Raw genomic sequence first — 27,949 nt, 5'->3', positions numbered from 1 at the left:
AGTACGATCCCTCTTATAACTTTACAAGAAGGGGGACTCGACTGATGAGGGCATTCACCGGGGCATCCTTCCATTCCTGCAAAACACACACAGCCTGTGGTCCCAGCAGTTCCAATGATGTTATTCAGGGTAGTCTTGTAAATAAAAAAAATGCCACTCTCTGTCAATAATTCAATGGGAAGTCATCATCGCCTTATGCTTTACCCGGCCGTAGACTCTGCATCACTCTTTGCATCGCCTAGGTAGATGGTGCATCAGCCAGCCCCCTCAAAACCCTCCTAAAAGACGTGATCTTGGTGTTCAAGGCGTTGATGGTGGTAGATTGTTAAGTGATGAGGGGATCGAGGTGATGTGGTAGAGCAGTGAGGGTGATGCCGGTGAGGTGTTGATGTTTGTGAGGTGATTGTAGTCATGAGGCGTTGATGGTAGTCCACACCTCCGATTAGCACGGTTGGCTACGTATGGTGCGAAAGAGGTTCAACATACACATATACATAGTGAGGCGATGGAGAAGTGTTGGTGGTACGTTTGTAGCTGGCCTGCCTCACCTCTCATCTAGGTTCTTGGCTCTCACAGCCGCGTAGATGCGCGTCTTCAGCTCCAGGCCCCGGCTGGGTATGTGCAGAAGCTCCGAGTAACTCGAGTCCTGGAGAAACACGGGGAGACATGGGGGAGACGCAGGTGAGAGACACGAGAGGGAGAGACCGGGAGACTGGGGTTACAAAGGAGTGACACATTGGAGGAGACACGGCAGGAAGACACTGGGGGACACAGGGGTGTCTGAGATATTACAATCTATCCCAATCCTGCACGTAAACTGATCTGATCACTCCATCTCTGCGGTGGTTGCCCTGCCGGGCATGTTCTCTCCGTCCACTGTTATTCTTTTACCAATCCAATTCATCACCCAAATATCACCCAAATATGGTTAGGTCCTGAAATATTCATGTCAGGGCTCTACGACACACTTGACCACTATTGAGTCGTGACATAGCCAAAACGGGGGCGTGTAGCGGAGTATTGACAAGGCTCTCTTATTACAACTCACTATTTTAGGGGACGTCTAGCAAAAACATTACCAAGCTGCAGCGTGTACAACATTCTTTGGCACGTGTCGTGACGGGGACTGCAAGATCCAACCGTGTCCGTCCAGTGCTAGCTGAGCTGCATTGGCTTCGGGTTACTGAACAGATACAATATAAGGTCGCACTCACTGCGCACAAAGTGCTTGACACAAATGAACCACAATACCTTGCTGAACTCGTCAAGGAGCATAAAGCATCACGCAAACTCCAGTCATCCTCGCAGTGGCTTTTGGCTAACCATCGAACAAAAACGCATCGCGTGCTTTCAGATCCGCTTCTGTGACCGTCTGGAATTCTCTTCCGATATTAGGAAGCCACTGGAGCTATGCTACTTTAAAATTTAGATCGAAAAATAATTTATTTAAAACTGCACGTTAAACATGGTTGGCTACGTATGGTACGAGAGAAGTTCAAGATACGTGCATACACACCTTGTAAAGAGATGTCTTCTGCACATGCCTTTTACTTTCCTAACAATCAATATGTTTCTCATTCGACAACATTTTTCATGTTCTATTGTTGCGAATGGCAACATTTTGAGGCACTAAATGCCAATGTTGAGGTCTGCTGGCCACGAGAGGGTTTCAAGAGAGACATTGTGTAGTTTTTCTTTTCCTCCTCCATTGAAAAAGCACAGACGACAGTGGTTTACTATGTGGGTCCATAGCCTGGGCTGCATAGCCACAATCAGACTGCAGGTGCACACTAACAGCACTTGCCCCGAACAATAGTGTCGCGGTTAGAGCGCTGTGCTTCGAACCCGGCGACTCGAGTTCGGCCAATACCAGTGACGAATAACTGAACTCTCTCCAGTGTTGCCGCTTGTTCGAAGTGTAGAGACCAAGTACTAGGAAAGCACTTGCAAATGGCAACATCGCCCCTCGCACTTTCCTGTTTTTTCGCCAGCCAGCCCAGGCCTCCCGGCACACTGGAGCTGGCTTCTCATTATTGCTGGGGACGTCGAATTGAATCCAGGCCGTTTTTCCCTTGTGGTGGGTGCGGCAAGAACGTCAATGCAAATTCTATCCAATGCAACGGTTGTAAAGCTTGGTACCACAAATACTGCACTACTTTAGCCCGCATCCCCAGTTAAAATTCCGGCTGGTTCTGAAAATATTGTGCATCATCCACTCCAACAACTCCACCTTGCACAACCACACTAGTGTAATAAAGCTCGTTGAGGCGACTTCTGGAATCCGTCTTTTACTCAACTTGTATTACAGCTTTCTTTCACGCTGCTGACAGGCAGTGTGAGAGGGACAGATAGAGAGAGAGAGACACACTGCCACGTGGCAACCCGGAGCCCCGCTCCCGCGTGGCCCTTTCCTCTGTTCGTTCCCGTTCTGACCACGTGTCGTTCGTCTCCACCCCTATTTAATACCCGGGTCACGTGGTACGTTTCCGCCAATCCTCGTTAGCCTCCATGGAATATTCCAGGCCCCCTCGTAAGCTCCTGGGACCACGCCCCTGACTCATCTCCCCATTGGCTGTGGCCAAAGCCAGCAAAACCAATCCTTACAGCTGTCACCTTTCCATTACGTCAGGGCCACGCCCCTAGGCTTCCCCCCATTGGCTATGAACCAGGACCGGCAGAGTCAATCATCATGACGAGTTGTGATATGTCAGTGAGCCGGATATATCTTCACATTACACTAGCACCACCACCTCATCCATCGCAAACACCGTTTCAACCACAACAAAACTTCCACAACAAAAATGACCTAAAAATCCTTCAACTAAACATCAACGGCATCAACAACAAATCTCTTGAACTCAGCACCTTCCTACAACAAAACTCCATTCATATAGCCACCATCCAAGAAACAAAATTAAAATCCACTTCTTGCCTGCCCAACTTTCAAAATTTCACTTTCCTCCGTCGAGACCGACCAACATATGGTGGCTGTCTAGCTTTCCTCACCCATAACAGCATTCAATTTGAAGAAATTTAAATCCCAATGCCTCCTTCTGATATCACCACAGAAGTCTTAAGCATCCGTATCAAAACCCATATAGGCCCCCTGACTATAATCAATGTTTACATCCCACTGACCAGTTCTTGCCTTCGCAACTATCAGTTCAATATAAATCGACTTTAACCAAATAACGACTCAATTGTTATTGGAGATTTCAATGCCCACAATAAACTTTGGCACTCTTCTCTTTCAGATGCACGTGGTGACCTCTTTGCTGATATCTTGAACGGCTCCCCCTATGGGGTACTCAATGAAAATAATCAAACCAGAGTTCCGTCATCTGGCCCTTCATCCTCACCCAATATCTCAATAGCGTCAGGAAACCGCCTTTCATCAATTTGTAATGTGAGCAAGGATTGAGGGGGGGCGGAGTCTGGGTCACGTGGGGAGTGGGTGGAGTTAGGGTCACGTGGGGGAGAGGATTTAGGGAGAGAACCGGAAGGGGAAGGGGGAGTTGAGACGGAGTGAAACAGGAGGAGGCCACGCTGGGCAGGATGGAGAGGGTGGCGCGGTCGCCACGCGGTGGGAGACGTCGACACCGTTAGCCATCGGTGTCAGACGCAGAGAGCTAGCGGCTGTGGGAGGCTAGCTGTATATGGGGCAGCAGTGAAGCTAGAGAGCGGAGCAGCGGTGTGGCTGCAAGGCGGAGCAGCAGGGAGACTGCATAACAGAGCAGCAGGGAGACTGCCTAACAGAGCAGCAGGGAGACTGCCTATCGGAGCAGCAGGGAGACTGCATATCGGAGCAGCCGAGGGGCTGTGGAGAGGTCGTCGTGAAGGACGCGTGCCTGAGCGAGACGCCGTGGTATCGAGATTCTACGAACCCAATAAAGGGCAACAGAGATCGACATCTGAGAGAGAATCCTTTATTACAAATTGACTGGCAAGTCTTTACAGCCTTTGGATCCGACCACCTACCGATTGTGTTGACCCTCAATGCCACCAAGCCTTCACAAACTCCTAAACATCGCTTTATTACAACTTCTAAATAGCCAACTGGCCACTTTTCACTTCAGAATCAGAAGCATTATTCACCGACAACATCATCCGCACATAACTCTGAAAAGATTTTCAGAAACATCATCGCAACTACCACCAAGCACACCATCCCGGCGGGTTGCTACAAGCAACACCTTCCTTGCCTCCTTAAAGAAGCCTCAACACTAATAAACCAACGAAACACTATAAGGACTAAAAATTCTACATCACCACAAATCCCAGCCTTCAATATTGAAATCACAAAGCGAATCAATCAAGCCAAAACAGAACGCTGGCACGAGTTTGTTGAATCTTTTGACCACCGTCAAAACACATCAAAACTTTTGAAGACCATCAAAGCCTTAGACGGACACTTCAAATCGCCACCCAATTATGCAATCACTTTCAACAACAAATCCGTCATAAAACAACAATAACATCGCGATCCACTTTAACAAACTTTTCAAATCAGTCGTCCCACACTCTTCCAATAAATCCACCCGTCAAAAAATCCGTCAAATCAAGGAACTACCACTAAACGACGCCCCCCAATTTAGCTTTCAAGAGGTGAAACTAGCTATCAAAAAAGCCAAAAATTATTCTGCAATTGGCCCTGATGGCATAGCTATGCCCCACCTCAATCACCTCAGCCGCCTTGGCATAACGTTTCTCGCTTCCACCATTAACGCCTCACTCCAGTGCAACCTCATTCCGGCCATCTGGAAATCATCGACAATCATCCCACTTTCAAAACCCGGCAAAGACCTAAATCAAGCAACGTCCTAAAGGCCGATTTCCCTACTTTTCCCATCAATCAAGATTTTAGAGGCCCTCATCCTTCCAATCATCACCACCAACTTACCTCCATCATCTCACCAACATGGCTTTCGCCCCGCACACTCAACAACAACAGCTCTTCTCAACCTAACCACCCAAATTGCAAACGGTTTCAATGAGATAAAGCCCCCATCACGCACTATTGTCGCTTCCCTTGACCTTACAAAGGCTTTCGACACTGTTAACCACCTTACGCTCATCAACATCATCCAGGGTTTTACGCTACCATCAGGCCTTGTTTGTTGGCTTACAAATTACCTAAGGGGCCGCTCTTTCGTGATATTCAATCCTCCTCACGAAACATTCATGCAGGAGTACCACAAGGTTCCATAATATCCCCAGCGCTGTTCAACGCCTACCTCCACGATCTAGCAACTCCTCCAAAAGGAGTACAAGTAGGCAGCTATGCCGACGACATCGCAGTTTACACTTCTAATCAAAATATACCCAAAATGGAAAACTCCATCAACTCCTATCTAAAACGGCTCAGCACTTTCCTAGCCAATAGATTGCTTCAACTCTCAACATCCAAATCAACAATCACCCTTTTCACACCTGATCCATCTAGCCAACTTACAACCCAACGTCATAATGAACAACCAACGCCTCCTACTAGCTAAAACCCCTAAAATTATAGGTGTAAACTATGACACCATGTTCAGCTTCACTAAACACGGCAGAAACGTCCATGTAAAAGTTAAAAACGAAATAACATCTTACGAGCTTTAGCCGGCACATCTTGGGGTCAACAAAAGGAGACTTTACTCCTAACCTACAAAGCCATTGGACGTCCCATCATCAATTATGCCAGTCCCATTTGGTGCCCAAACCTCTCCTCTACAGGTTACCAAAAGCTCCAAACCGCCCAAAACCAAGCACTTCGCCTCGCCACAGGATACCACCTCATGGCGCCCATTGACCATCTCCACCAAGAAACCAAAGTTCTTCCGATTCAAGAACACTGCAAGCTTCTCACTGATCAATATCTGGCTTCATGCCACTCAACAACACATCCTTGCACAAAGCTACTCAAAGTCCCTGCACCTGCTAGGAAAATGAAATCCACCTTGCTTTCCTTCAGCTCTGCCAACGTGCAATCTACTTTAAACGCTCTTCCACCAAATAGCACCACCAAATAAATTTGGAACAACTTGCACACCGCTGCCACCATGCACTGCCTGAACGCCTACAGGCCCCCAATGTCGTGCTAGGGGGTTGGCCCCCACCCACAGAAAACGACGAAAAATCCCTGACCTGGGCAACTCGCACAAAACTGGCTCAACTCCGTTCAGGTTGCTGCTCCATGCTAGCTGATTACCAAAATCGAATCGACCCAAATGCCCAAGCTGCTGCCATTTGTGCCAAGCAACGCCAGAAGACGTCTCCCATTTTCTCAGTTGCCCAAAACGCAGACCAAAAATTTAATCGATTAATCTCTGGCTAAACCCTTCCAAAGTGGCGACACAACGCCACCTATAAACAGAAAGTGCGAGGAGAACAACAACAATAACTGAACTGGTCCTGGGCCTCCCCTAGGTCGACTCAGCCTCAAATGAGTACCTTGTGGGGTGTGTAAACATCGCCACTAGGGAGACAATGGTGGCCAGGCGTGGTGTTTTCCACCCACCCCCTCCTGTGCCGTCCCGGGCTTCATAGGTGCTACTCGCGAACAGCACCAACAGTCTGCTAAATACGACGCGGGTAATCTTTGTCTGTCTTTGGCGAACAGGAGTGGTGGTGGCCGAGTGTGATGGCTGTAAATGCTTGACATCTGTGTGTGTGTGAGGGGGCTCGATTGTTGTGCGTCACACGTGGTTCGTAGCAAGAGGTTAGGGGGAGAGAGGGGCTATGCTGCTCCCTCCCCAACCCTCGGGAGAGAGGGTGCCGGCTTACGTTGTAGAGCAGCATGTGCAGGGTGCTGATGAAGGTGCCGTTGCTGTCACGGTAGGAGATCACCGCCGACGCACTGCCACAGGGAACGGACGGGCAGAAGATGGGACGGAGAGGTTGGTGGACAGGCAGATTGGAAGAGAGGCGAGATATTGAGGGGGGTGGGGGGTAAGAAGGGAGACAAATGGGAAGGTGGACAGAGAGGGGGCGAGGTGGGGCGAGGAGGGGGAGAGAGAGAGATGAGCGCTTGCAACATTCTCTGGCACGTGTCGTGACGGGTGGTGCAATATCCGACCATGTCCGTCCAGTGCTCTCGGAGCTGCATTGGCTTCTGTTTGCTGAAAGAATGCATTATAAGGTCGCGCTCGTTACACACACACAAAGTGCTTGCCACAAATGAACCACAATACTTCGCTGATCTCGCCAATTGGCATAAACCATCACGCGAACTCCGGTCATCCTCGCAGCAGCGGCTTTTCGATGGCCATCGAACAAAGACGGTCACCGCAACGCACGCTTTCAGATGCGCTTCCGCAGCCATCTGGAGCACTCTTCCTTCTGATATTAGGAAACCACTGGAGCTCTTTTAAATAATCTAGATTGAAAACTCATTTCTCATTTCTTTGGAACTGATTTTTGTGTTGAGGTTCGTCCTTCCCCAGCACCTCCCATTGGCATGGTTGGCTTCGTACGGTGCGAAAGAAGTTCAACAGAGGAGTGTATGCGAAGTAAATTTATCTGCACGTTGTGACTCTTTTCACTGCAGCGGGGATGGCTCTGCTTCCAATCCCAACACTCCGTGCGTTTTCATGGCCACACCAACGGTGAGTGCCCTTTGCTCATGCTGGCATCAAACGACCACTGTAATGAGGAGCCAACGACGTGCGGTTTGAATGGGTGCAAGCGTTTGTCACCGGCGCTAACGCACGACGCGTCCATCGCTCGGCCCCCTCAGAGAGGAAAAAAAGTTTTTTGGGTCTAAGGGTCGCGTCGTAACCGGGAGTTGTAAATGGGCCGGAATGAGCCCGGAGTGAGCCAGATCGCCGTGGTGGTGGGAGTGAAGATCTGAATCCAACTAGAAGAAACCCGTGACACGTGTAGTGGAGGCGGGTAGTCTGTATCGGTTAATGTTTTTAATCCGTTCCACGAAAACTGTTAACCGAAATAACTGTTAATTAAAGAAATGAATTAAATGTTAAAAGCATTAAACCATTCCAAGACTGTCGGAAGTTGACCTTATTGACCCTGAAAACATAGTTTATAGCATTTAAACACTTAATATTAATACATTGAATTATAAGAAAATATTAACGAAGGAATATCAATAGAAACGTAGTTAAATAATGAATAAATAGACCATAACAATGCTTACCTTAGGCTAAGAAGATGGCTGGCTTAATCAGGTTGACGGAGAAGCTGAGGTAAGGGAAAATATATTTTTGGAAGGAGATTCTTAAAGTAGAAAAGATAACCATAGGTTATAATGTAAACTTAAAGCCAGTCGAGGTCTAAACACTCATAAATGGGCGTCGCCGATTGGCTGACAGCATGGCACAGCCCCATTCGCGAGTGCTTGGATTGGCTGGAATTGGCGGCCCGCGTGCATCACGTGAACGTTACCGTTCATCAAAATGTTAACGTTAGTCGACACCATAGGGTGCCCGATGGGAGGCGAAACGTTAACCGAAAAACCGTTAACCGATGTCACTGTTAACCGAGGGACTACTCTATTTATAATTCGCAAGTGTCTGCTATGTCACGCTCTAGATCTCCCAAACGGTACGTGAGTAGAAAAACATACGAAACAATTGCGTAAAAGATCTGCGAATACACGTGGGAAATATATACACGTTTCCAGTCATGGTCGTAACTGCTTTAACTAAGCGAGACATTCACCCTCACTCGACCCAGGAGACACAACAACAACAACTAGGCTTTCTGAGCCCTAACTTCTACACGAAGCTCCTGGACATATTGCCAGAAACTGGAATGCAACAAACATTGGTCATAATATAATTGTAAATGTTGTGGATTTTTCTCTCCAACACACCAATGTGCTGAACGAGTAAGTAATTGGCACGTTTTGTTTACGTGACAAACCTTATTAATTGGCTGTGTCGGGTGGTGGTGGATTGAAGGGCACGTTTATATTTACACGATCTCACCCAAAAAAGCTCAATTATCGTCATCAGCATTGCCTTCACCAGAAGATATGACCTCCTCGTGTAGAGCCAAAGCTGCATTGAGTACCAGTGTTCAGACGACGTATGTGTGTGTTGAACTTCTTTCGCACCGTACATAGCCAACTGTTTTCATTGGAGGTGCGGGGTAAGGATAACACATTAAATCCAACAAATCCTAATGTAAAATTCGAACCCATAACCCTGAGACGTAACCACTAACTTTAAACCCCAACCCTGAACCCGAATCCCCTATCCCCAAGCTCTCACCACTCACTCCTAAAAATCAAACCCCTGACACTAAACCGTGATTCTGATCCCTAATCCATTAACCCCGAAGAAGTGGCTTTAAATTAGTATTTCACCAAACGAAAAACCAAAGGACACACATCTGGTCTACGATTGGATGGAAATCTTTAGGCAACGGTACGGCCAGAAACTCGGGATTTGTTTTCCCACATGTTTGGAACAAATGACGAAATGTGCAATGGACATCTATGAGGGCTATCTGCCCATGGATCCTGATGATGGGACAATGTAATTATTGGGGCAGACAAACTTTCAAGAAGCAGAGATATGTGTATTTATTGTTTAAAGGAGAGCCGACACAATGCGTGAACTGATAAGGAATGAGTCGGGCTAATGTTGCACGTGCCCCATGACCCAGCACTGAGGAAGTAACAACTGAGGGTTGGTGGATCACCACAGATGCTGTGAGACTCCTTGCCCCTTGGGTGTTGACGAGCTGTACTCTGGCTCTGCCAGGAGAAGGCAAAGTGTGGACTCCACCTGTTGCCGTCTGTATGGGATAGAGCGTTGACATCTCGTGTGTGGGTTTTCTCCGGGTGCTCCGATTTTCTCCATAATTTAAAGCACTCATTAATTGGCTCGAAAACATCTGAATATACAGAGGACCACAGAGCTTAACTTGCATCATTTAAAGTATTGGCGGTATACCGGTGATACCCGGTATATAAAATGAAAAACTTTTTTTTTTTAAATCGCAATAATGATTTATTTTCCCGCGATTCGCAACCCCCGGTGAGAAAATCTTGCAGGGCGGTAGTGCATCAAAATCAGTTCTCGTGATGTCGAAGCAGTCAGAAGATGGATGTTACGAGCGGCTGAACACGACGCTTAACAGTCTGTTGCCGTACAGCAGCACGCTGCCTGATACACGATTGGCTGCTCCGTGTCCCAGAGCCAACGTTTTCTCGTGTCCTAGACTTGGTCCGATGGTTCCTCCATTCATTTGCGAAATCATTTATTGGCGGACGGTGGTATCACAAGATTACGACTCGTGGTGGCGTCACCACCGCACGTTGCAATGGGTAATTGGCTGCTGAATCTAAGTGCAACTTCTGATGAAGAGTGCAGCTCACTCAAGGGCAAGGCGACTTTCGCTAGACTTTTTAAGAGGACCGGTGAGTTATGCTGCACCAGTATATCACCAATAAGTCCAATTGTTAGCGCCAGCTCCCCACCGTGCGGCCGCTGCCTTGCCGCTCGCAGGTAGTTCCTCCTCCTAGTGCCTCTGAGTCGTTCTCTCTCTCTCATCTAACAAAAACTATCAGCTTCAATTATATATAAGGTTAGGATCACGATGGTCACAGAGCTACAAAACCGCAAGGAACACCGTGACACACGAGGAGGGCCAAACGTTCTGATATTTAATTTAACACGTCGGCTTTCGAGACCGGTTATTATTATTCACAACGAAAGTTTATTGTGGGTTAGATCGCGTACTCAAATTGTAAATCTTGTGGATGTACTCTCCAACACAGCGGTTGGTGCTGAAGGAGTAACTAATCAGCACGTTTTGTTGACATGACCTTTACTAATTGGCTGTGTCGGGTGGTGGTTGCGGATTCTGATATTTAACTCGCCATCATCTAACGCTGATGTCTCTGCAGGGCCTAGCTAGGGCTGTGTTACCGCCTGTGTTTGTGAACAACAGAACCCCGACACGTTGGTCATAACCAGGCTTGGTGCCAGTCGGGTTCCTTCTGCCTGCCACCCGAGCCACGTTGGCAAGAGAGTGGCGAACAGGTCCGGGACTCGCCCATAGGGGCAGCAGTCCGTAGCGCAAATGCCTGGTGGGCCGGTCCATTCTGATGGCCAGTGTGGGAGGTGGCCTGTGTGGAGATATTGCAAATGTGGAGTATAAAAACAAATATTTTATCTTTTAATTAAAATATTTTATTACCTTTAACGTGTGCGCTGCATTGCTTATTTACGCTCTCAGTTAACATTGAGTCCCCATCCACATATTCTGCCGCCCCAAAGATTCTTCCTCACCGGCTCTCCATTTGTTCTTTTGGACCCAGCACCAAATGGTGCCACCAATGAGGATTGCACGGTAAAATCTCGCTCACAGTTCGTCACACCGCAACATCTAGCGACTTAGTCGTACTACGGAGTTTGTCATCGCACGAAAACCATTTAGAAAACAAATAATTGCCCACAGCCCGAATTTGGGCCGGTGGGTTTACAAATGCCCGAACCGATTTTTTGTCCCAAGGCCGTCAGTGGTCGCGAACAAGAGCAGACGAAGTCGGACGCGTCCCGAGCGTCGTGTGAAATCCAATTTTTTTTATACCGGTAGGGGTTCCCTCCTCAATCAATCGATCGGTCTTCATTTTTAAATCCTTTATATTAAGTTCACTTGCTTGCTTGCTTAGGACCGTGCAAATTTTTCGGTCGTTTTTTAACCCACTTCCCGTGATCCAATCGAGCTGACATTTTCCACACAGACTCGTTGTGCGTGACAATTAATGTTCGTGAAAAAAATGTTTCCAAAATTTTACACTGTTTAGGGATTTTTTTTTAAATATGTATTTACCAATTGGATAATGCTGGCACACAATCATCTGACCCATAGGTGGCAGCCATCTCAAGCCAGAGGATGAGAGGACTCTAGCCGCCCGATGCCACGCATATAAAGGATTTATAGTGAAAAACTTTGTTTTTACGGGTAAATTTTTTACGTGCCAATATCGCCCTCAGTAAAGCAGGCATCGGCGCACATTACAGCGGAACGGGAACGGTGCCAGGGGGCACGGAGCAAGATGGATGAATAAAGAGACCCGTCACGACCTCAGGCTAACGCCGACTGAGCAGAGTCAATTGCACTTGCGTGCAAAACAAAGTGCAAACCGTGCGAAACGAACAGCACGATAAAGTTAAGTAGTAAAAACTTTAATAAAGTAAAGAGAGTTTATTTTTTTATTTTAAATCTTTGATTTTATGGGAAGGCGAGTCTCCTATTCCACCTTATTCCGAACCTTCGAATAGATTCTAACATATCACACATTTCAGAAGATCGGGTACGATTATGGTGTGCGTGGGTTGGGATAGGATGAGGGGCTAGCGTGGGTCAGGTTAGGGTTAGGGTGAGGGTGGGTACGGTGATTGTGGGTGGGTTAGGGTGAGTGTGGGTATGGATAGGGTAAGTGTGGGTTAGGGTGAGTGTGGGTACGGATAGGGTGAGTTTGGGTGGGTTAGGGTGAGTGTGGGTACGGATAGGGTGAGTTTGGGTGGGTTAGGGTGAGTGTGGGTACGGATAGGGTGAGTGTGGCGGGGTTAGAGTGAGTGTGGGTACGGGTAGGGTGAGTGTGGGTTAGGGTGAGTGTGGGTACGGGTAGGGTAAGTTTGGGTGGGTTCGGGCGAGTGTGGGTGGGGAGCGGTACTGTTGCGGTGAGCACGCTGCGCTATGAACCCGACGACCCGAGTTTGATTCCCGCTCACGGCCAATACCAGTGACGATTATCTGAACCGGTCCTGGGCCTCCCCTAGGTCACCTCAGCCTCAGATGAGAACCAAGTTCGGGGTGTAAATATCGCCCCTAGGAAGACAAAGGCGGTCGGGCGTGGTGCTGGTCATCATCAGGTGGGAAAACACGCTTTCCCACCTGATTATGGACGCTAGTGTTGCGCCCGAAACGTCGTGATTTATTTTATTTTCTACCTACGTGACTTTACCGAAAGAACCAAAGAGTATGGATTCCTGCAGTCACGAAAGCTTCAAATCAAGAATGTTAAAGCCTATACAGGGGATATTTAGATTTGAAGCTTTCGTGACTGCAGGTATATATACTCTTTGGTTATTTCGGTAAAGTCACGTAGGTATCATTTTATTTTATACCTACGTGGCTTTACCGAAAGAACCAAAGAGTAGGGGATATTTGTCTTGGTGTAGGTGGGCTAAGGTCGAGTGATAGGGATGGGACATTGAAAGTAAAATATCGAAATGTTTTTATTAAAAGCACCAAAATACACTGAAATATCGGAATGAAATCATCAATGTTTTTAATTAACTGTATTGCTGGAAAGAGCAACGAAAATATTCAAAGGTAATGTTAATTGTCAAAAAAATAATGATTTGAGTAATCATAAATTTCAAGAAGAAGAAGAAAAATAATCAAATTACGAAAAAGCGGCAGAAGGCAGTTTGTTGTTGCTGGGTCAACACTCTGCACAAACGTGCACCACTATCAATATCTAAGCAAATATTGAGGAACTCGCCTTTTGCCCATCCAAGGACGGGTGTATTGAAGTAAATCTGAAACTTGCAAGCGAAAAGCAGAGCGCGACGTGATATATTCATTGTATGAATGCGTGTGCAGTTTGTAAGGGCGCGGTGACACAGACCTACTTCATTTTAAGGTAATAATCCCTTGTTCATCATGACGTCTGTTTTACTTTGATGTCTCAATAGCGTGACAGAGATCGCGTGATGTGAGGATTCTGCCTCTGTAGTGAGGGTTGTAAGTTGACGCCGAGGAGGGAGGAGGAGGCGCCTCGGCCCCCCATGTGGAGTGACATCAGCCGCTAATTATTATGAATGGGGGGGGGGGGGTGTCCATTTGGAGGATGTCACCTTATAATGATTATTAATGAGTGGGGAGGGTGCTCCATGTGGAGTGATGTCACCAGTTCATGATTATTAATGAGGGGGGTCCATGTGGAGGACGTAACTTATTCATGATCATTAATGAGGGGGGCTGGTCGATGTGGAGTGACGTCACTTGTGCATGATTATTAGTGAGGGGGCGGGGAGTACTCCATATTGAGTGACGTCACCCGCTCATGATTATTAATGAGAGGTGGGAGGGTGTCCATTTGGAGGACATCACCTTCTCATGAATATTAATGAGGGGGGCTGGTCGATGTGGAGTGACGTCACGAGCGTTAAGGACAGATATTCGTGGGTGATTATAGTCGGTATACTTCGACAGGAAAAATAGAAATGTACTCAGACTACTGCTGCAGCAGAGTCAACACTCAACCAACAGCAAACTTACGTCTACTTTACAGAATATTATAACTTTCAACCGATCTGCAGTACACATATCTGTGTGTATACGTGCAACTGTCTACGACGTTTGGATAGGGACCAGTAGGGACCAGTTGATTTGTGTTTTTTGATCAGACAGATTCAAATGTAGGTGATTGACGGATGGCTGCAGGATATTTTGTAAAAAAATCACACTTTCTTTCAGCCGGAAAAAACACAAACCTCGAAAAATAAGAATCGGTTTTACTCTTTCTCGCAATAAAACAGGAGGTATTAAGATGTTCAAACACCAAATAAGATATCATTTGCAAGGCATCAAGCCTGTATGTTTTGCCACAAGTATGTGTCGTTAATGTAGACTCGATGCCTTTCAAAAGGCGTCTATCCGGTGTTTGAACATATTGACACAACTCCAGTTTTATTGCCAGAAAGGGTAAACCCGATTCTTGTTTTCCAAGAAGGAAGAGTGTTCCAGACGGCCACAAAAGTTGAGAGTGGAATTCTAGAGGAACCGACAGCCGAATAGAGACAAGTGAAGTCGCAGGAGTTTGTAAGCGCCACCCCATTGGATATGCAAATGACGGGATCATATTTGGCCACTGGGACTACATAAATGCGAGGTGCACTCATGCAGATGGGGACGTGTACACAACGCGGTGACCCTGGGAGCGGTCGAGGGCTCAGAGAATGAGACAGGCTGAAGAAAATGCCCTCTAAAATTAGGGGCAAGATAAACCGCGGGAAAGAGAAAGCTCGGGGAGAAGTTAATGCAACGAACGGAGATCGCTGCCTCTAGCGACGGCGGTAGCGTGCGCCACGGTGAGGTTCTACGCTGAGACGCAACCGCTGCGAGTCGACGGCGGCGTCAGCAGGTAATACCAGACGGGGCATGTAGAGTTGCACGGGTGGGTAGGTGTTTATTGGTAGCTGGTCACTGAAGGAGTTATCAGTTTGCGCATAAAGACCATTTTTAGTATCGCTATGGGTTAGTGAGCCTATAACATTATGTAATCTTTATTTTAACTGTTGCTCAGCTGTAAATGTGTAGTGACTGTGATTGTCACTGTGTGGTGCCGGGCTTACGAAGCCACGGCGGATAATGTGTTGGCTTACGGGGCGTAGTACCAGCCCTAGCGGGGCTTGGGTGAGCGCTGGTCAGCGTGGAGGCACCGCGAGCAGTGTGCGGTGCAGGCTCCCGGTGAGGGAGCGAGAGGGAGCGTCAGCCAGCCAGGGTTACGTTGGGGCATTATACGCTGGTTGACCTGCTGACACGTGACCGGATGATATTGGAGGGGGGCCACCGGTGGACGGGGACCACTGGGCGGTCACGTGGTCTAAAAAGCTCTCGAGAGCCTTCGAGAAAGAGCTTGAGAGATCTGGATAGTGGGCGGGGTGAAGGGCGGAGCCAGCCCCTGCCCAGGGAGATATAACGGGGCCCCGGGAGGGGCTCGGAGTTCTTTGTGTGCTGATGTGAAGAAGATCCACGTCGGGGAGAAGAAGCCTCTAGCCACGCGGTCCGGGACCCAGCTTGTGGTCCGGGCCAGGATAGCGAACCGTGTCTAGTTCTGCCGTAGCGTGGTTAGATGGGCATTCGATACCCAAGTGTAGGTTGTGTTATGTTGTGTTAAAGTTGCTAAATAAATAGTGTTGCTCCCAAGACAACGTCTGCGACTCAGTTGGACTCACTACAAATGTATTAATAATAAAGGTTTTTGGGTTAGATCACGTAAGTATAAATGTGTCGCTGGTAATTATCCAATTTGAGTACGACGTTTCGCTGGTAATTATCCAGTGAAATGTCGTACTAAAATTGTAAATGTTGTGGATTTACTCTCCAACGCACTGGTAGGCTGAAGTAGTAACTAATTGGTGCGTTGTTTACGTGACAAACCTTACTGGCTGTGTCGGGTGGTGGAGGGTTACGACACATTCATACTTATGCGATCTAACCCAAAAACCTTTATTATCAATAATACTGTTTGCAAAAGCCGATGTGTTAAACTGTAAATGCATTACTAAACAAAAGCAAGAATAGTCTGAAGAATGTTATTTATTACTCTTAGTTGTAATGTTTTACTGGGATTGTGTTCATCTTCTTGGTTCTTTCGGTAAAGTCACGTAGAAGGGAAGTAACAAAATAATAAAAATAAAACATAAACAATTCTCACGACGTTTCGGCCACAACGCAAGCAGCCGTCCTCAGGTGAAAACCAGGTCTATCGAGGCGACAGCGTCTGAATGAAACAGCACACGTGCTTGGAGCATATATATAAGCTGGGTTGGAAGGGGGGAAAAGGGCGCCTTGACAAAAGAATATGCATATCAAGAGGCATTTAGCATATTTATATGGAATGCAGGTATGTGATTAGTACTACTTATGCCCGTGCATTATGCAGGATTAGCAGCATCAAAGGGAAGGGATATGGGAAATGCAGGTATGTGATTAGTAATACTTATGCCCGTGCATTATGCAGGATTACCAGCATCAAAGGGAGTGGATATGTGAAATGCAGGTATGTGAATAGTACTATTTATGCCCGTGCATTATGCAAGATTAGCAGCATCAAAGGGAGGGGATAGGGGTAGCATTAATAAAGGGAAGGAGTGTTAATAGTATGTAGCTGCAGTAACTAAAACCACCACGTAAACAACTAAAGTATAAACTACATAGTATCATCAGTATACTAAATATACTCTACAATAAGCTGAGTTACTAACAGTAAGTAATACATTACAATTCTACATCGTAAAAAATATATAATATGCTTCCATCTAAACTTTATTCTCTTACATCACACGAGTCTACACCGTACTATATACTGCCATAGACAAACCCAACATTAAATTATATACTGTATTGCTATAAACCATGTGACTCAGGCCCTTGAGAGCTACATCTACTCTAGCAATTATATCATTAACTGGTATGTGTCTAGGTGTGACTACAAAGTTTAGTCCTTTAGCTAAAACGGATTTCAGACCTTCAGAAATAGAACTGTTACTGCGATTAATTACGACTTTGTTAACGTCTAGCTTTTCAATGTGTGGGTCCGGTCTCTTGTTCGAGAGGCGGTTGAATTTGGAAATCAAGTTGTCCTTACATTTGGACGACATAGCGGCAGCTGAAGAGGCAGTCATTTTGTCTACATGTTCCCAATCCGATGTGGACATTGTTGCACTTAAAGATAAGTGTGATTTGTAGAGTGTCTTGTCTAACTGATCTAGATCGGTGCGCGTAAGTCTGATTTTCTCTGAGATAAGAGCTAAGCTAGTTCTAGACAGCCTTTTTGGATGTCCTAATTAAAAGGAGACCTGATGGTTCAATGAGCCACTCTGTCTACAGGAAAGCCACCCATACGGATGCTTACCTAAAACCGGATTCCCACCACCATCCATCCCAGAAGAATTCCCTCATCAAGACTCTATACCATAGAGCCCAATGCATATCCGACCAGGAACACATTGCCAGTGAACTCAAACATGTACGCCAAGCTCTTAAGGCTAATGGTTACTCCCAACTACACAATCCGCAAAGCCATCACTCCAACCACCAAGAAGGATCCTGTTGAGGAGCCTTTCAAGACCATCACCTTACCCTACATTGCTGGGGTCACAAAAAAGATCTCCAAAATCCTGATAAAACACAAGATCCAGGTCCGATTCAACACAGTACATAAAATCCGTGATCTGGTCCCGTCTGTAAAAGATGTGGTTCCAGACATACAGTACTCTGGTGTCTACAAACTAAGTTGCCTCTGTAGTAGCAGTTACATTGGAGAAACCAAACGACATGTCTCGGACCGCATCCGTGAACATAAAGCAGACTTGAAACACGGTAGGACAAACACCTCAGCCGTGGCAGATCACTGTTACAATTTAGTGGGCTCACATGATATTGACTTCTCCAAGACAGAGGTTCTCTGCAAGCCATCTGGCTACCATGAGAAATTCGTTCATGAGGCGATCCACATATACATATACAAACACAGAGACAATTTCAACTGAGAAGATGGATTCTGGCTTAGCAATCATTGGAAGGACGTAATAAACCATTTTGGATCTTAACTGATTGTGTTCACGTTTACGGTGACTTTCAGACCGCGTTCCACTCACTGGCATTGTATTCTCTGCAGGGAATGGATTCTTTACTCCGCTGCAAGTTTCCCTGCTCTACTCACCCATTGACATATTTCGTTGCTTCCTCTTAGTATATTTCACACGACGGTCAATGGTACTGTGTATAATAACAAATAGTATAACATTAATATGCTTACTATAATGTACAAAGTAATATATAATATCGTAATTGTATAGTCAATTTACAGCAGTGTGATATACATTAGGGTGGGAATAATAATACATAGTGTAATATTACAATGTATAAGGTGGTTTATAGCAATACAGTATATAATTTAATGTTGGGTTTGTCTATGGCAGTATATAGTACGGTGTAGACTCGTGTGATGTAAGAGAATAAAGTTTAGATGGAAGCATATTATATATTTTTTACGACGTAGAATTGTAATGTATTACTTACTGTTAATAACTCAGCTTATTGTAGAGTACATTTAGTATACTGATGATACTATGTAGTTTATACTTTAGTTGTTTACGTGGTGGTTTTAGTTACTGCAGCTACATACTATTAACACTCCTTCCCTTTATTAATGCTGCTAATCTTGCATAATGCACGGGCATAAGTAGTACTATTCACATACCTGCATTTCCCATATCCCCTCCCTTTGATGCTGCTAATCCTGCATAATGCACGGGCATAAGTAGTACTAATCACATACCTGCATTTCCCATATCCCTTCCCTTTGATGCTTCTAATCCTGCATAATGCACGGGCATAAGTAGTACTAATCACATACCTGCATTCCCCATAAATATGCTAAATGCCTCTTGATATGCATATTCTTTTGTCAAGGCGCCCTTTTCCCCCCTTCCAACCCAGCTTATATATATGCTCCAAGCACGTGTGCTGTTTCATTCAGACGCTGTCGCCTCGACAGACCTGATTTTCACCTGAGGACGGCTGCTTGCGTTGTGGCCGAAACGTCGTGAGAATTATTTTATTATGTTTTATTTTTATTATTTTATTACTTCCCTTCTACGTGACTTTACCGAAAGAACCAAGAAGATGAATCCCTGCAGTCACGAAAGCTTTAAATTGGGATTGTGTTGTAAAGTTCTATATATAAAACTAAGTTTTACTTAATGTGCCTCCTTGATTTATCGTTGAATAAGGATCACAGAAGATTGTGCGCGCTTTGGATTTTTTTATATATATATTCACCACTAAAGGTGGGATATACAATGTTCCCCCCCTCTTGCTGTCTCTCCGTGTGTGCACGCGCCTGTGCGTGGCGTTGGCGGCGCTGTAAATAGAGCGATACAATCGGACACCCGATGAAATTACCGATTAGAGATTTGCCCCCGATATTTGTAAGTAGGCATGGCATTGGCCAAAGGGTGTGTTTTTGCCCATATAATTGTATCTATTCAGCTTGAGTCGATTCGACACTCAGCTCAAGTTGATCGGACAGCCGTCTTGAAAATGTTCTATTCATTGGCAATCGATTCAATGATCGAGTCGTCAAGTGATACTACATCCCCCCCCTCCCGGTTTATTTGATTGGCTTATATCAGCAAGCATCAGTGAGTCAGTTGCAGTTCCTGCTTTTATTGTTACCACAGCATCGCGCATGCCCCTCCCCGCACCCGCCATGCCCCGCCCCCCGGGAGGTGCAAGGGCTCACGAGGAGAGCTGCGAGTTGTTGACGATGTACTGCAGCGGGTAGAGGCAGGTGTAGCGGTAGAGCAGGTCGGGCAGGTAGCTGATGACGGAGGGCGGGTCGGGTGTGTCGATGTAGCCCGACACGTTGCCGCTCTGCACGGCCACCAGGTTGCTCTCCCCGTTGGAGCCGGACACCGACACGATCTGCCCGCAACGGTGGGGGGGAGGGGAGTGATGGGGGGGGGGCATAACAGACAGTCGTTCTTTGCTCGGTCCCTTGTGGGAGAGGTGTCCGGTGGAGGTTGGATTATGTTGGGAGTGGAGGTGGATTATGGGAGGGGTGTGGGGTGGAGTGGAGGTGGATTATGGGAGGGGTGTGGGGTGGAGGTGGATTATAGGAGGGGTTGGGATGGAGGTGGATTATTGGAGGGGTGTCATCAAAGCGAACCAAATTATCTGTTACATTTAGTTTAATGTCTTTGCTTCATCTCTGGTGCTGTGAATGTGTGAGGTCATGACACATGTTTTTACTATTTTGTACAAAAAGCTTTAGTGACTGCAGGAATTCATATTCTTTGGGTCTTTCGGTAAAGTCACGTAGATACATTCAAAGAAAACAAAACACTCTTATTTGGTGTTTAAACATCTTAATACCTCCTGTTTTATTGCAGAAAGGGTAAAACCGATTCTTATTTTTCAAGGTTTGTGTTTTTCCGGCTGAAAGATAGTGGGATATATATACGAAATATCCTGCAGCCATCCGTCAACCACATTCATTTGAATGTCTGATAAAAAATATCAACTGGTCCCTATCCAAACGTCGTAGACAGTTGCACGTATACACACAGATATGTGTACTGCAGATCGGTTGACAGTTATATTTTCTTATATATAAAAAAAGTCTCCGCGCGCTCGCGCTTGTGGGGGATTTGGCTCTCGGACGGTGGCCTTCACGTAGAAAAAAGATTTGCCGGGCGGCACGTCCTAAGCCCCGCGGTGGGAATAGGCTATTCCGTTTTCTCATCCGTAAACGTTAAAGTAGTTTAATTAACAAATTTGTGCCGTTTCTATTATTAATTATTTACTTATTGCGCGCCGTCGACCGTACCAACTGACGCCAATTGCTTGGGGGTGGGCGGACCCTACCAAGTGCTGCAGCTCATGGGGGACATTTCCTTTTACGCGTTTTATACTACAGACTCCGTAGATTATACTATTTTACTGCTTACATAGCATTATTCTTGCACGGGTGGGGGATGCTGGGGGGTGTGGGGGTGGCGGTCCAGCCCCTAGCCTGGCAACGTGCCAACTCCGCCGCCTTGCCAATGTAGGCCAGGACGGCGACTAAGCATGGCACAAGGCCTCAACACGGATATGATACAAATTTCCTTGCTTCTTACGCTAACAACTCAAGTCCATTGTTTACTATTGTTAAACACATTAGTTCACAAACATTACAATAATCATGTTTGTGTGCAGATAATTAATCACGTTCATTGCTTATTATTATTAAACAAATACGTTTCCAGATATTGTGTGCAGATAACTCGGGTTCATTGTTTACCATTATGAAACAAGTTGACATGTTACAATAATTATGTTTGTGTGCACAAAACTCCTTGGATTTTTAGGTTGCTCAATTTTCCCTTTTTTTGCTGCGCTTTTATGACGCTGCCACGCTCTACTGCCAGTCTGTGATTTCTGATTATTTCTTCAATACATTTCTATTGTTTCCATCGCTCACGTCACGCTATTTAGTCATACATAGTACTGCCATACTCATAGCTGTGCCATCATCGGGGATTGCTGTGCCCGTCAATGTGTGTGTCTTTGAGTCCATATGTGTGTGCGTGTAGAGCCATGCGTGTCTTTAACTCCATGTGTGTGATCTGCCTTTTTCGAACGGACAACGCCCAATGTGTGTGTGTACGTCAAAGTGTTTGTGTATGTGTTAGTCCATGTGTGTGTGTCAGTCGATGTGTGTGCGTGTACGTCGATGTGTATGTGTGTGTTAGTCCATTTGTGTGTGTGTTAGTCCACATGTGTGTGTAAGTCTATACATGTGAGTGTCACTCGATGTGTGTGTGTAAGTCAATGCGTCTGTGTCTGAGTCCATATGTGCGTGTTAATCCATGTCTGTGTATCTAAAGTAGATGTCTGTGTGTCACAGTCCATATGTGTATGTGTGTAGGGCTATGTGTGTGTTAGTCTATGTATGTGTGTGCAAGTCCATGTATCTGTGTCTTAGTCTATATGTGTGTAAGTACATATGTGTGTTTATGTCAATGTGTGTGTGAGTCGGTGTGTGTGTGTGAGTCGCTGTATGTGTGTACGTCCATATATGTGTGTGTAACTCCATGTGTGTATATCTCAAGTCGATGTCTATGTGTGATAGTCCGTATGTGTGTGTACGGCAATGTGTGTGTCACTCTATGTATGTATGTGTAAGTCCCTCTATGTGTGTACGTCGATATGTGTAACTCCATGTGTGTGTATCTCAAGTGCATGTCTATGTGTGTGTGCGTCCATATGTGTGTGTCTGTAAGTCGATGTGTTTGTGTGCGAGTCGATATGTGTGTGTCTCAGTCCATGTGCGTGTGTGTTAGTCGCTGTGTGTGCATGCCTCCATGTTAGTCTTTGTAACTTTATTTCTTTGCGTGTCTGTTGCTCCATGTGTGCATCTTAGTCCATGCGTGTGCTTTATTGACCTACTCAAGGCCTATGATACCATCAGTAGGCCTGGCCTCTGGGTTGCTCTTCATGCTTTCCAAGTCAATGACCCACTGATCACCATCCTTAAGGACCTTCATGATGGTGAGCGGCCCCGCGTCTAACTACGTGGCCGTCAGTCACAGCCATTCCCTCTACACCTTGGGGTGTGACAGGGATGTCCTCTGGCTCCACATTAATTAACATATCTTTTGACCACGTAGTTCGTGAAGCCTTCAATGGCTGTATCCGAGGAATTACCATATGGTACAGATACAATGGGAGGCTGATCGATACCCGGGTGCGGTCAAAGGATGCCTCCCTATTGCTCAACCATGTTATGTATGCCAATGCTCTGGTGATTACTGCTCACTGCTGCTGAACCTGGAGCTTGCCACTAAGAGGTGGGGCATTACCATCAGCCCCACCAAAACTAAGCACCTGCCTGGGTATTTTGTACCATCGAACAATCCACCCCCATAACTCACAATCGGTGATGCGGCAGTTGTGGAGAGATTGCCGAGATTCCCATACCTGGCCACTGTGCGCATGACCGGCTCCGGTTTAACAGCAGAGGTCTCATTCCAAATCAGTCGAGCGCCATTATCTTTTCATCGGCTGCGTTACGCTGTGTGGAAGCTACCTGGTCTCTGACTCTGCATGAAGCTCCAGGTCTTCTCGGCCACGGTAATTCCCTCCCTTCTCTACGCTTGCGAAACGTGCACCCCCCTAATGGAACATCTTCGCCGGTTAGAAACATTTAGGCTGGCCTGCTAACGATCCATCCTGGGTTTAACCATATATGTGTGTGTGTGCGTCTAAGTCGAAGTGTTTCTACGTGTGTGGGTCAATGTCTGTGTGTAAGTTCATGTGTGTGTCTGCCTTTTTCGCCCGAGCAACGCTGGGTACTTACCGCTAGTATTCTGTAAAGTAGACGTAAGTTTGCTGTTGGTTGAGTGTTGACTCTGCAGCAGCAGTAGCCTGAGTACTTTTCTATTTTTCCTGTCGAAGTATACCGACTATAATCACCCAGGATTGTCTGTCCTTTCACGCTCGTGACGTCACTCCACATCGACCAGCCCCCCTCATTAATATTCATAAGAAGGTGATGTCCTCCAAATGGACACCCCCCCACCCCTCATTAATAATCATGAGCGGGTGACGTCACTCAATATGGAGTACTCCCCCCCTCACTAATAATCATGTGCAAGTGACGTCATTCCACATCGAACAGCCCCCCTCGTTCATGATCATGAACCGGTTACGTCATCCACATGGACCCCCCCTCATTAATAATCATGAGCCGGTGACGTCACTGACTTTTGACAATAAAGCCGGTGACACTTGCAACGTCTTTGTATTGGTCGCCTTTTGGCGTTCTCTGGCCTAACACTGGTGGCGAGACAAGGCCATGGAGAAGGCTGCTGTCTCTTGTGTAGGCCAATAAGTTTCAAAGACAATTTACACATTAGTGGCCGTCCATAAATGACGTCACGCGATTTTGGACGATTTTTTACCCCCCCCCCCCCTTCGTCACACGGCGTCACAAAAAGTCAGACCCCCCTTCAAATATGACGTCACAAAGCTCTGCCCCCCCCCCTAAAACCATATTTCCATTTAAAAAATAAAACATGCTTCAAATCGCTTTAAACTATTGTCATTGTAGTGCGTATTAAATGTGGCGCTGCACTGATGTTGTAGGAGAAAACATTTATTAAAAAGTCTATTTAATTAAGTAGAACGTGTTGTCTATATTTATTTAAAGTTGCGCATTTTGATGTGACGTCACATTTCTCAACCCCCCTCCCCCCCCTAGTCACATATCGTCACAAATGTCTGACCCCCACCTCCCCCTAGGTCCGTGACGTCATTTATGAACGGCCCCTTACATATTGGGACGACGAACCACTTCTAATAAGCGACGAACGGTGCTACCGAGGAGGGAGGAGGAAGAGGAGGGGGAAGAGTTGGAGGAGGAGGAGGAAGGGGAGTGAGTAAGGAAATGGAGGAGTTGGAGGAGGAACAAGGAAGAGGAGTTGGAGGAGAGGGAAGGATGAGGTAGGAGAAGGCGCGAGGAGGAGGAGGAGGAGTTCGAGGAAGAGGAGCAGCGTGCGTGATGATGATGACGATGAGCAGCAGCATGCTCGCAGTGGGGCTCTCACGGTGAGGGTGCTGCCGCACGACTCGAGCGCGCTGAGCGGGATGTGGAAGAGGAGCGACGCCGGTGCCGTCTCGTTGCGAAGCCGCCCGCGGCACCTCAGCTCCGAGTGGCGCCCGTTGAGTGCCAGGTCGTGCAGCGTGTAGCCCGCGTACAGCACCGGGCAGAAGTTGATGGTCAGGGAGATGGTCTGCGCACCGCAGGACACCACCATGTCCGTCGCCACTGTCCGTCGCGGGGCGTGGGAGAGGTGGTGGGATGGAAGCGTTAAGGAGTATTTTTAGGTTGGAAACTGATTTCTTTAGCAACTGCTTCTTGTATTACTATACACTATATTACTGTACACTACCCTACTATACACTACATTATTATACACTACATTACTGTACACTATTCGACTAACACTACACACTACACTAATATAGACTACACTATACACTACATTACATTACTATACACTACACCACTATACTAGATTGAAAACTCATTTCTTTGGAGCTGCTTTTGTGTTTAATTTGTTGTGCTTCCCCCGCACATCCGATTAGCGCGGTTGGCTATGTACGGTGCGAAAGAAGTTCAACACACGTACGTAATGAGTGCGTACTACGGAAATATATGGTAACGCTGTTATATCCGGAGTACCTTTACACGTAAAGTTTCCCTGAAATAAGTTTTGAGACGCCGCTCTGAAAAGAAACACAGCTGATAGGGGCCGTCAATAAATGACGTCACGCGATTTTGGACGATTTTTGACCCCCCTCCCCCCTTGTCACACGGCGTCACAAAAAGTCAGACCCCCCTCAAATATGACGTTACAAAGCTCTGCCCCCCCCCCCAAAAAAAACATGCTTCAAATCGCTTTAAACTATTGTCATTGTAGTGCGTATTTAGTGTGGCGCTGCACTCTGATGTTGTATGAGAAAACATTTATTAAAAAGTATATTTATCAAGTAGAACGTGTTGTCTATATTCATTTAAAGTTGCGCATTTTGATGTGACGTCACATTTCTCACCCCCCCCCCCCCTCGTCACACATCGTCACAAATGTCTGACCCCCTCCCCCTAGGTGCGTGACGTCATTTATGGACGGCCCCTAACCAGTTTTTCTTAAAATACGAGCATCCCTCCAGGTAGTTGGCGTCTGTGTTGAGGTGGCAGGCATTGATGTTTTATCGAGATCTGGTATCGCAAGAATAGGTTTTACCCTTTATAGTAATATTAAAGAGGTGTCAAAGATGTTCAAACACCAGGAGGCATTAATTCTAGATTTGAAGTTTTCGTGACTGTAGTAAGGGGGGGGGGGTCACTTACTATAGTGATTTTGGCTGTAACGGTTCCACCTGAAGACGGAAGCTTGTGTTGCCTCCGAAACGTCGTGATTTAATTTAGTTGTTTTTCATTTATTTCTTTTTTACCTACGTGACTTTACCTAAAAAACCAAAGAGTACCAGGAGGCATACTCTGATCTAACACTGGTGAGATAACAGGAGGTATTTAGATGTTTGAAAATCTTAACACAACTCCTGTTTTATTGCCAGAAAGGGTAAAAATATGTTATTTTATATCATTTTGGATACTGGCAAAAAAGGTCCCATAGATATCTGGTATTGTGTTGAACTCGGTTACATTTTTGATACGTTTACTATTTACGCATGAAGAAACATGTGAAACTTATATAAACTCTTGCTGGTAACAGCTTCTCTTCACAAGGCAGCAGACATCGCGGCTGTCGCGATTTTCGCCTGAAGACGATGGCTTGTGTTGCTATCGAAACGTCGTGATTTATTTTGTTTCATTTCTCCCTACGCGACTTACCGAAAGAACCAAAGAGTGTGGTTTCCTGCAGTCACGAAAGCTTCAAAACAAGATTGACACATGTGAGAGTTAAAATTTTGATTTAAAGCTTTCGTGACTGCAGGGATTCATATCCCTTCACAGCAAGAACATGTTCTTACTGTTGATTTCACACCTGATGATGATTGTGTTGCAGTCGAAACGTCGTTCGAATTCTGTATTGTTTTATATATATTATTTTATGATTTCCCTTCTACGTGACTTTACCGAAAGAACCAAGAATATGTGAGAGTTTGTCCATGGGAGAGGTGGCCACTTGTGCTCCCCGACTCCATCCCACCGCCAGCATCACCCGGTGTCCCGCCTGGCCCAACTCACGCGGCATGCGATTGTAGAGCGTCGGGTCGCAGTTGACGTCGTCCCCCGACTGCGCGCGCGCCACCGTGACGAGGAGGAGCACGAGGAGAGCCGCTCGCGTCAACTGCACCTCGGGGACACCAACGAAGCGCACGCACAAGGACACGCGCACACGCACGCACGCGCGGCTTGCGATGCAGCACCGTGGGAGCGGTGGCTACTGTGTATCCCGGGGGGCGCTTCAACAGGAGTTCGAGTATGGATCTTGTCGTGTCTGAGCTTTTAATCGTAAAAAATACGTCGATTCCCGTTCAAGTATAGACAGTCCTCTACTTACGAACACGCGACTTACAAATGCCGTACTTACGAACAAGCTTTCATTAAATATAGAGTTTAAAAAGTTGACTTAAAACACGAACTCGCACTTGCAAACTGAACCGTGGAATTATTTTGTTCAGAAGATGATCCTTTGCAAGATGCAACGAGTCGGCTTCACATGTGCGTGCACATGTGTGTGTGTGTGCGTGCACATGTGTGTGTGTGCGTGCACGTGTGTGTGTGTGCGTGCGTGCACGTGTGTGTGTGTGTGTGCGTGCACGTGTGTGTGTGTGTGTGCGTGCACGTGTGTGTGTGTGTGTACGTGTGTGTGTGTGTGTGCGTGCACGTGTGTGTGTGTGTGCACGTGTGTGTGTGTGTGTGCACGTGTGTGTGTGTGTGCGTGCACATGTGTGTGTGTGCGTGCACATGTGTGTGTGTGTGCGTGCACGTGTGTGTGTGTGTGCGTGCACATGTGTGTGTCTGTGTGCGTGCACGTGTGTGTGTGTGTGCGTGCACGTGTGTGTGTGTGCACGTGTGTGTGTGTGCACGTGTGTGTGTGCACGTGTGTGTGTGTGTGCGTGCACGTGTGTGTGTGTGTGTGCGTGCACGTGTGTGTGTGTGTGCGTGCACGTG

General features: G+C 46.6%; 1 protein-coding gene across 1 annotated transcript in view; it reads right to left on the bottom strand.

Annotated features, from left to right (window-relative positions):
• The window catches only part of ZPLD1 (zona pellucida like domain containing 1), a 64,379-nt gene that overhangs the window by 12,091 nt on the left and 24,339 nt on the right, over positions 1-27,949 (bottom strand). The window contains exons 2-6 of the mRNA XM_061576871.1: positions 27,020-27,122; positions 24,852-25,072; positions 20,003-20,184; positions 6,769-6,841; positions 549-646 (exon numbers count right to left, since the gene is read on the bottom strand). Of these exons, the coding sequence (XP_061432855.1) occupies positions 549-646; positions 6,769-6,841; positions 20,003-20,184; positions 24,852-25,072; positions 27,020-27,122 (677 nt within the window). The remainder of the gene's footprint in view (positions 1-548; positions 647-6,768; positions 6,842-20,002; positions 20,185-24,851; positions 25,073-27,019; positions 27,123-27,949) is intronic.

The sequence above is a fragment of the Lethenteron reissneri genome, chromosome 62, assembly GCF_015708825.2.
Source record: "Lethenteron reissneri isolate LAM-NWPU_2019-01 chromosome 62, ASM1570882v1, whole genome shotgun sequence".
Classification (NCBI taxonomy): domain Eukaryota; kingdom Metazoa; phylum Chordata; class Hyperoartia; order Petromyzontiformes; family Petromyzontidae; genus Lethenteron; species Lethenteron reissneri.
Note: the sequence above shows the minus strand (reverse complement) of the source record. Positions and strands in the feature narration are given on the sequence as shown.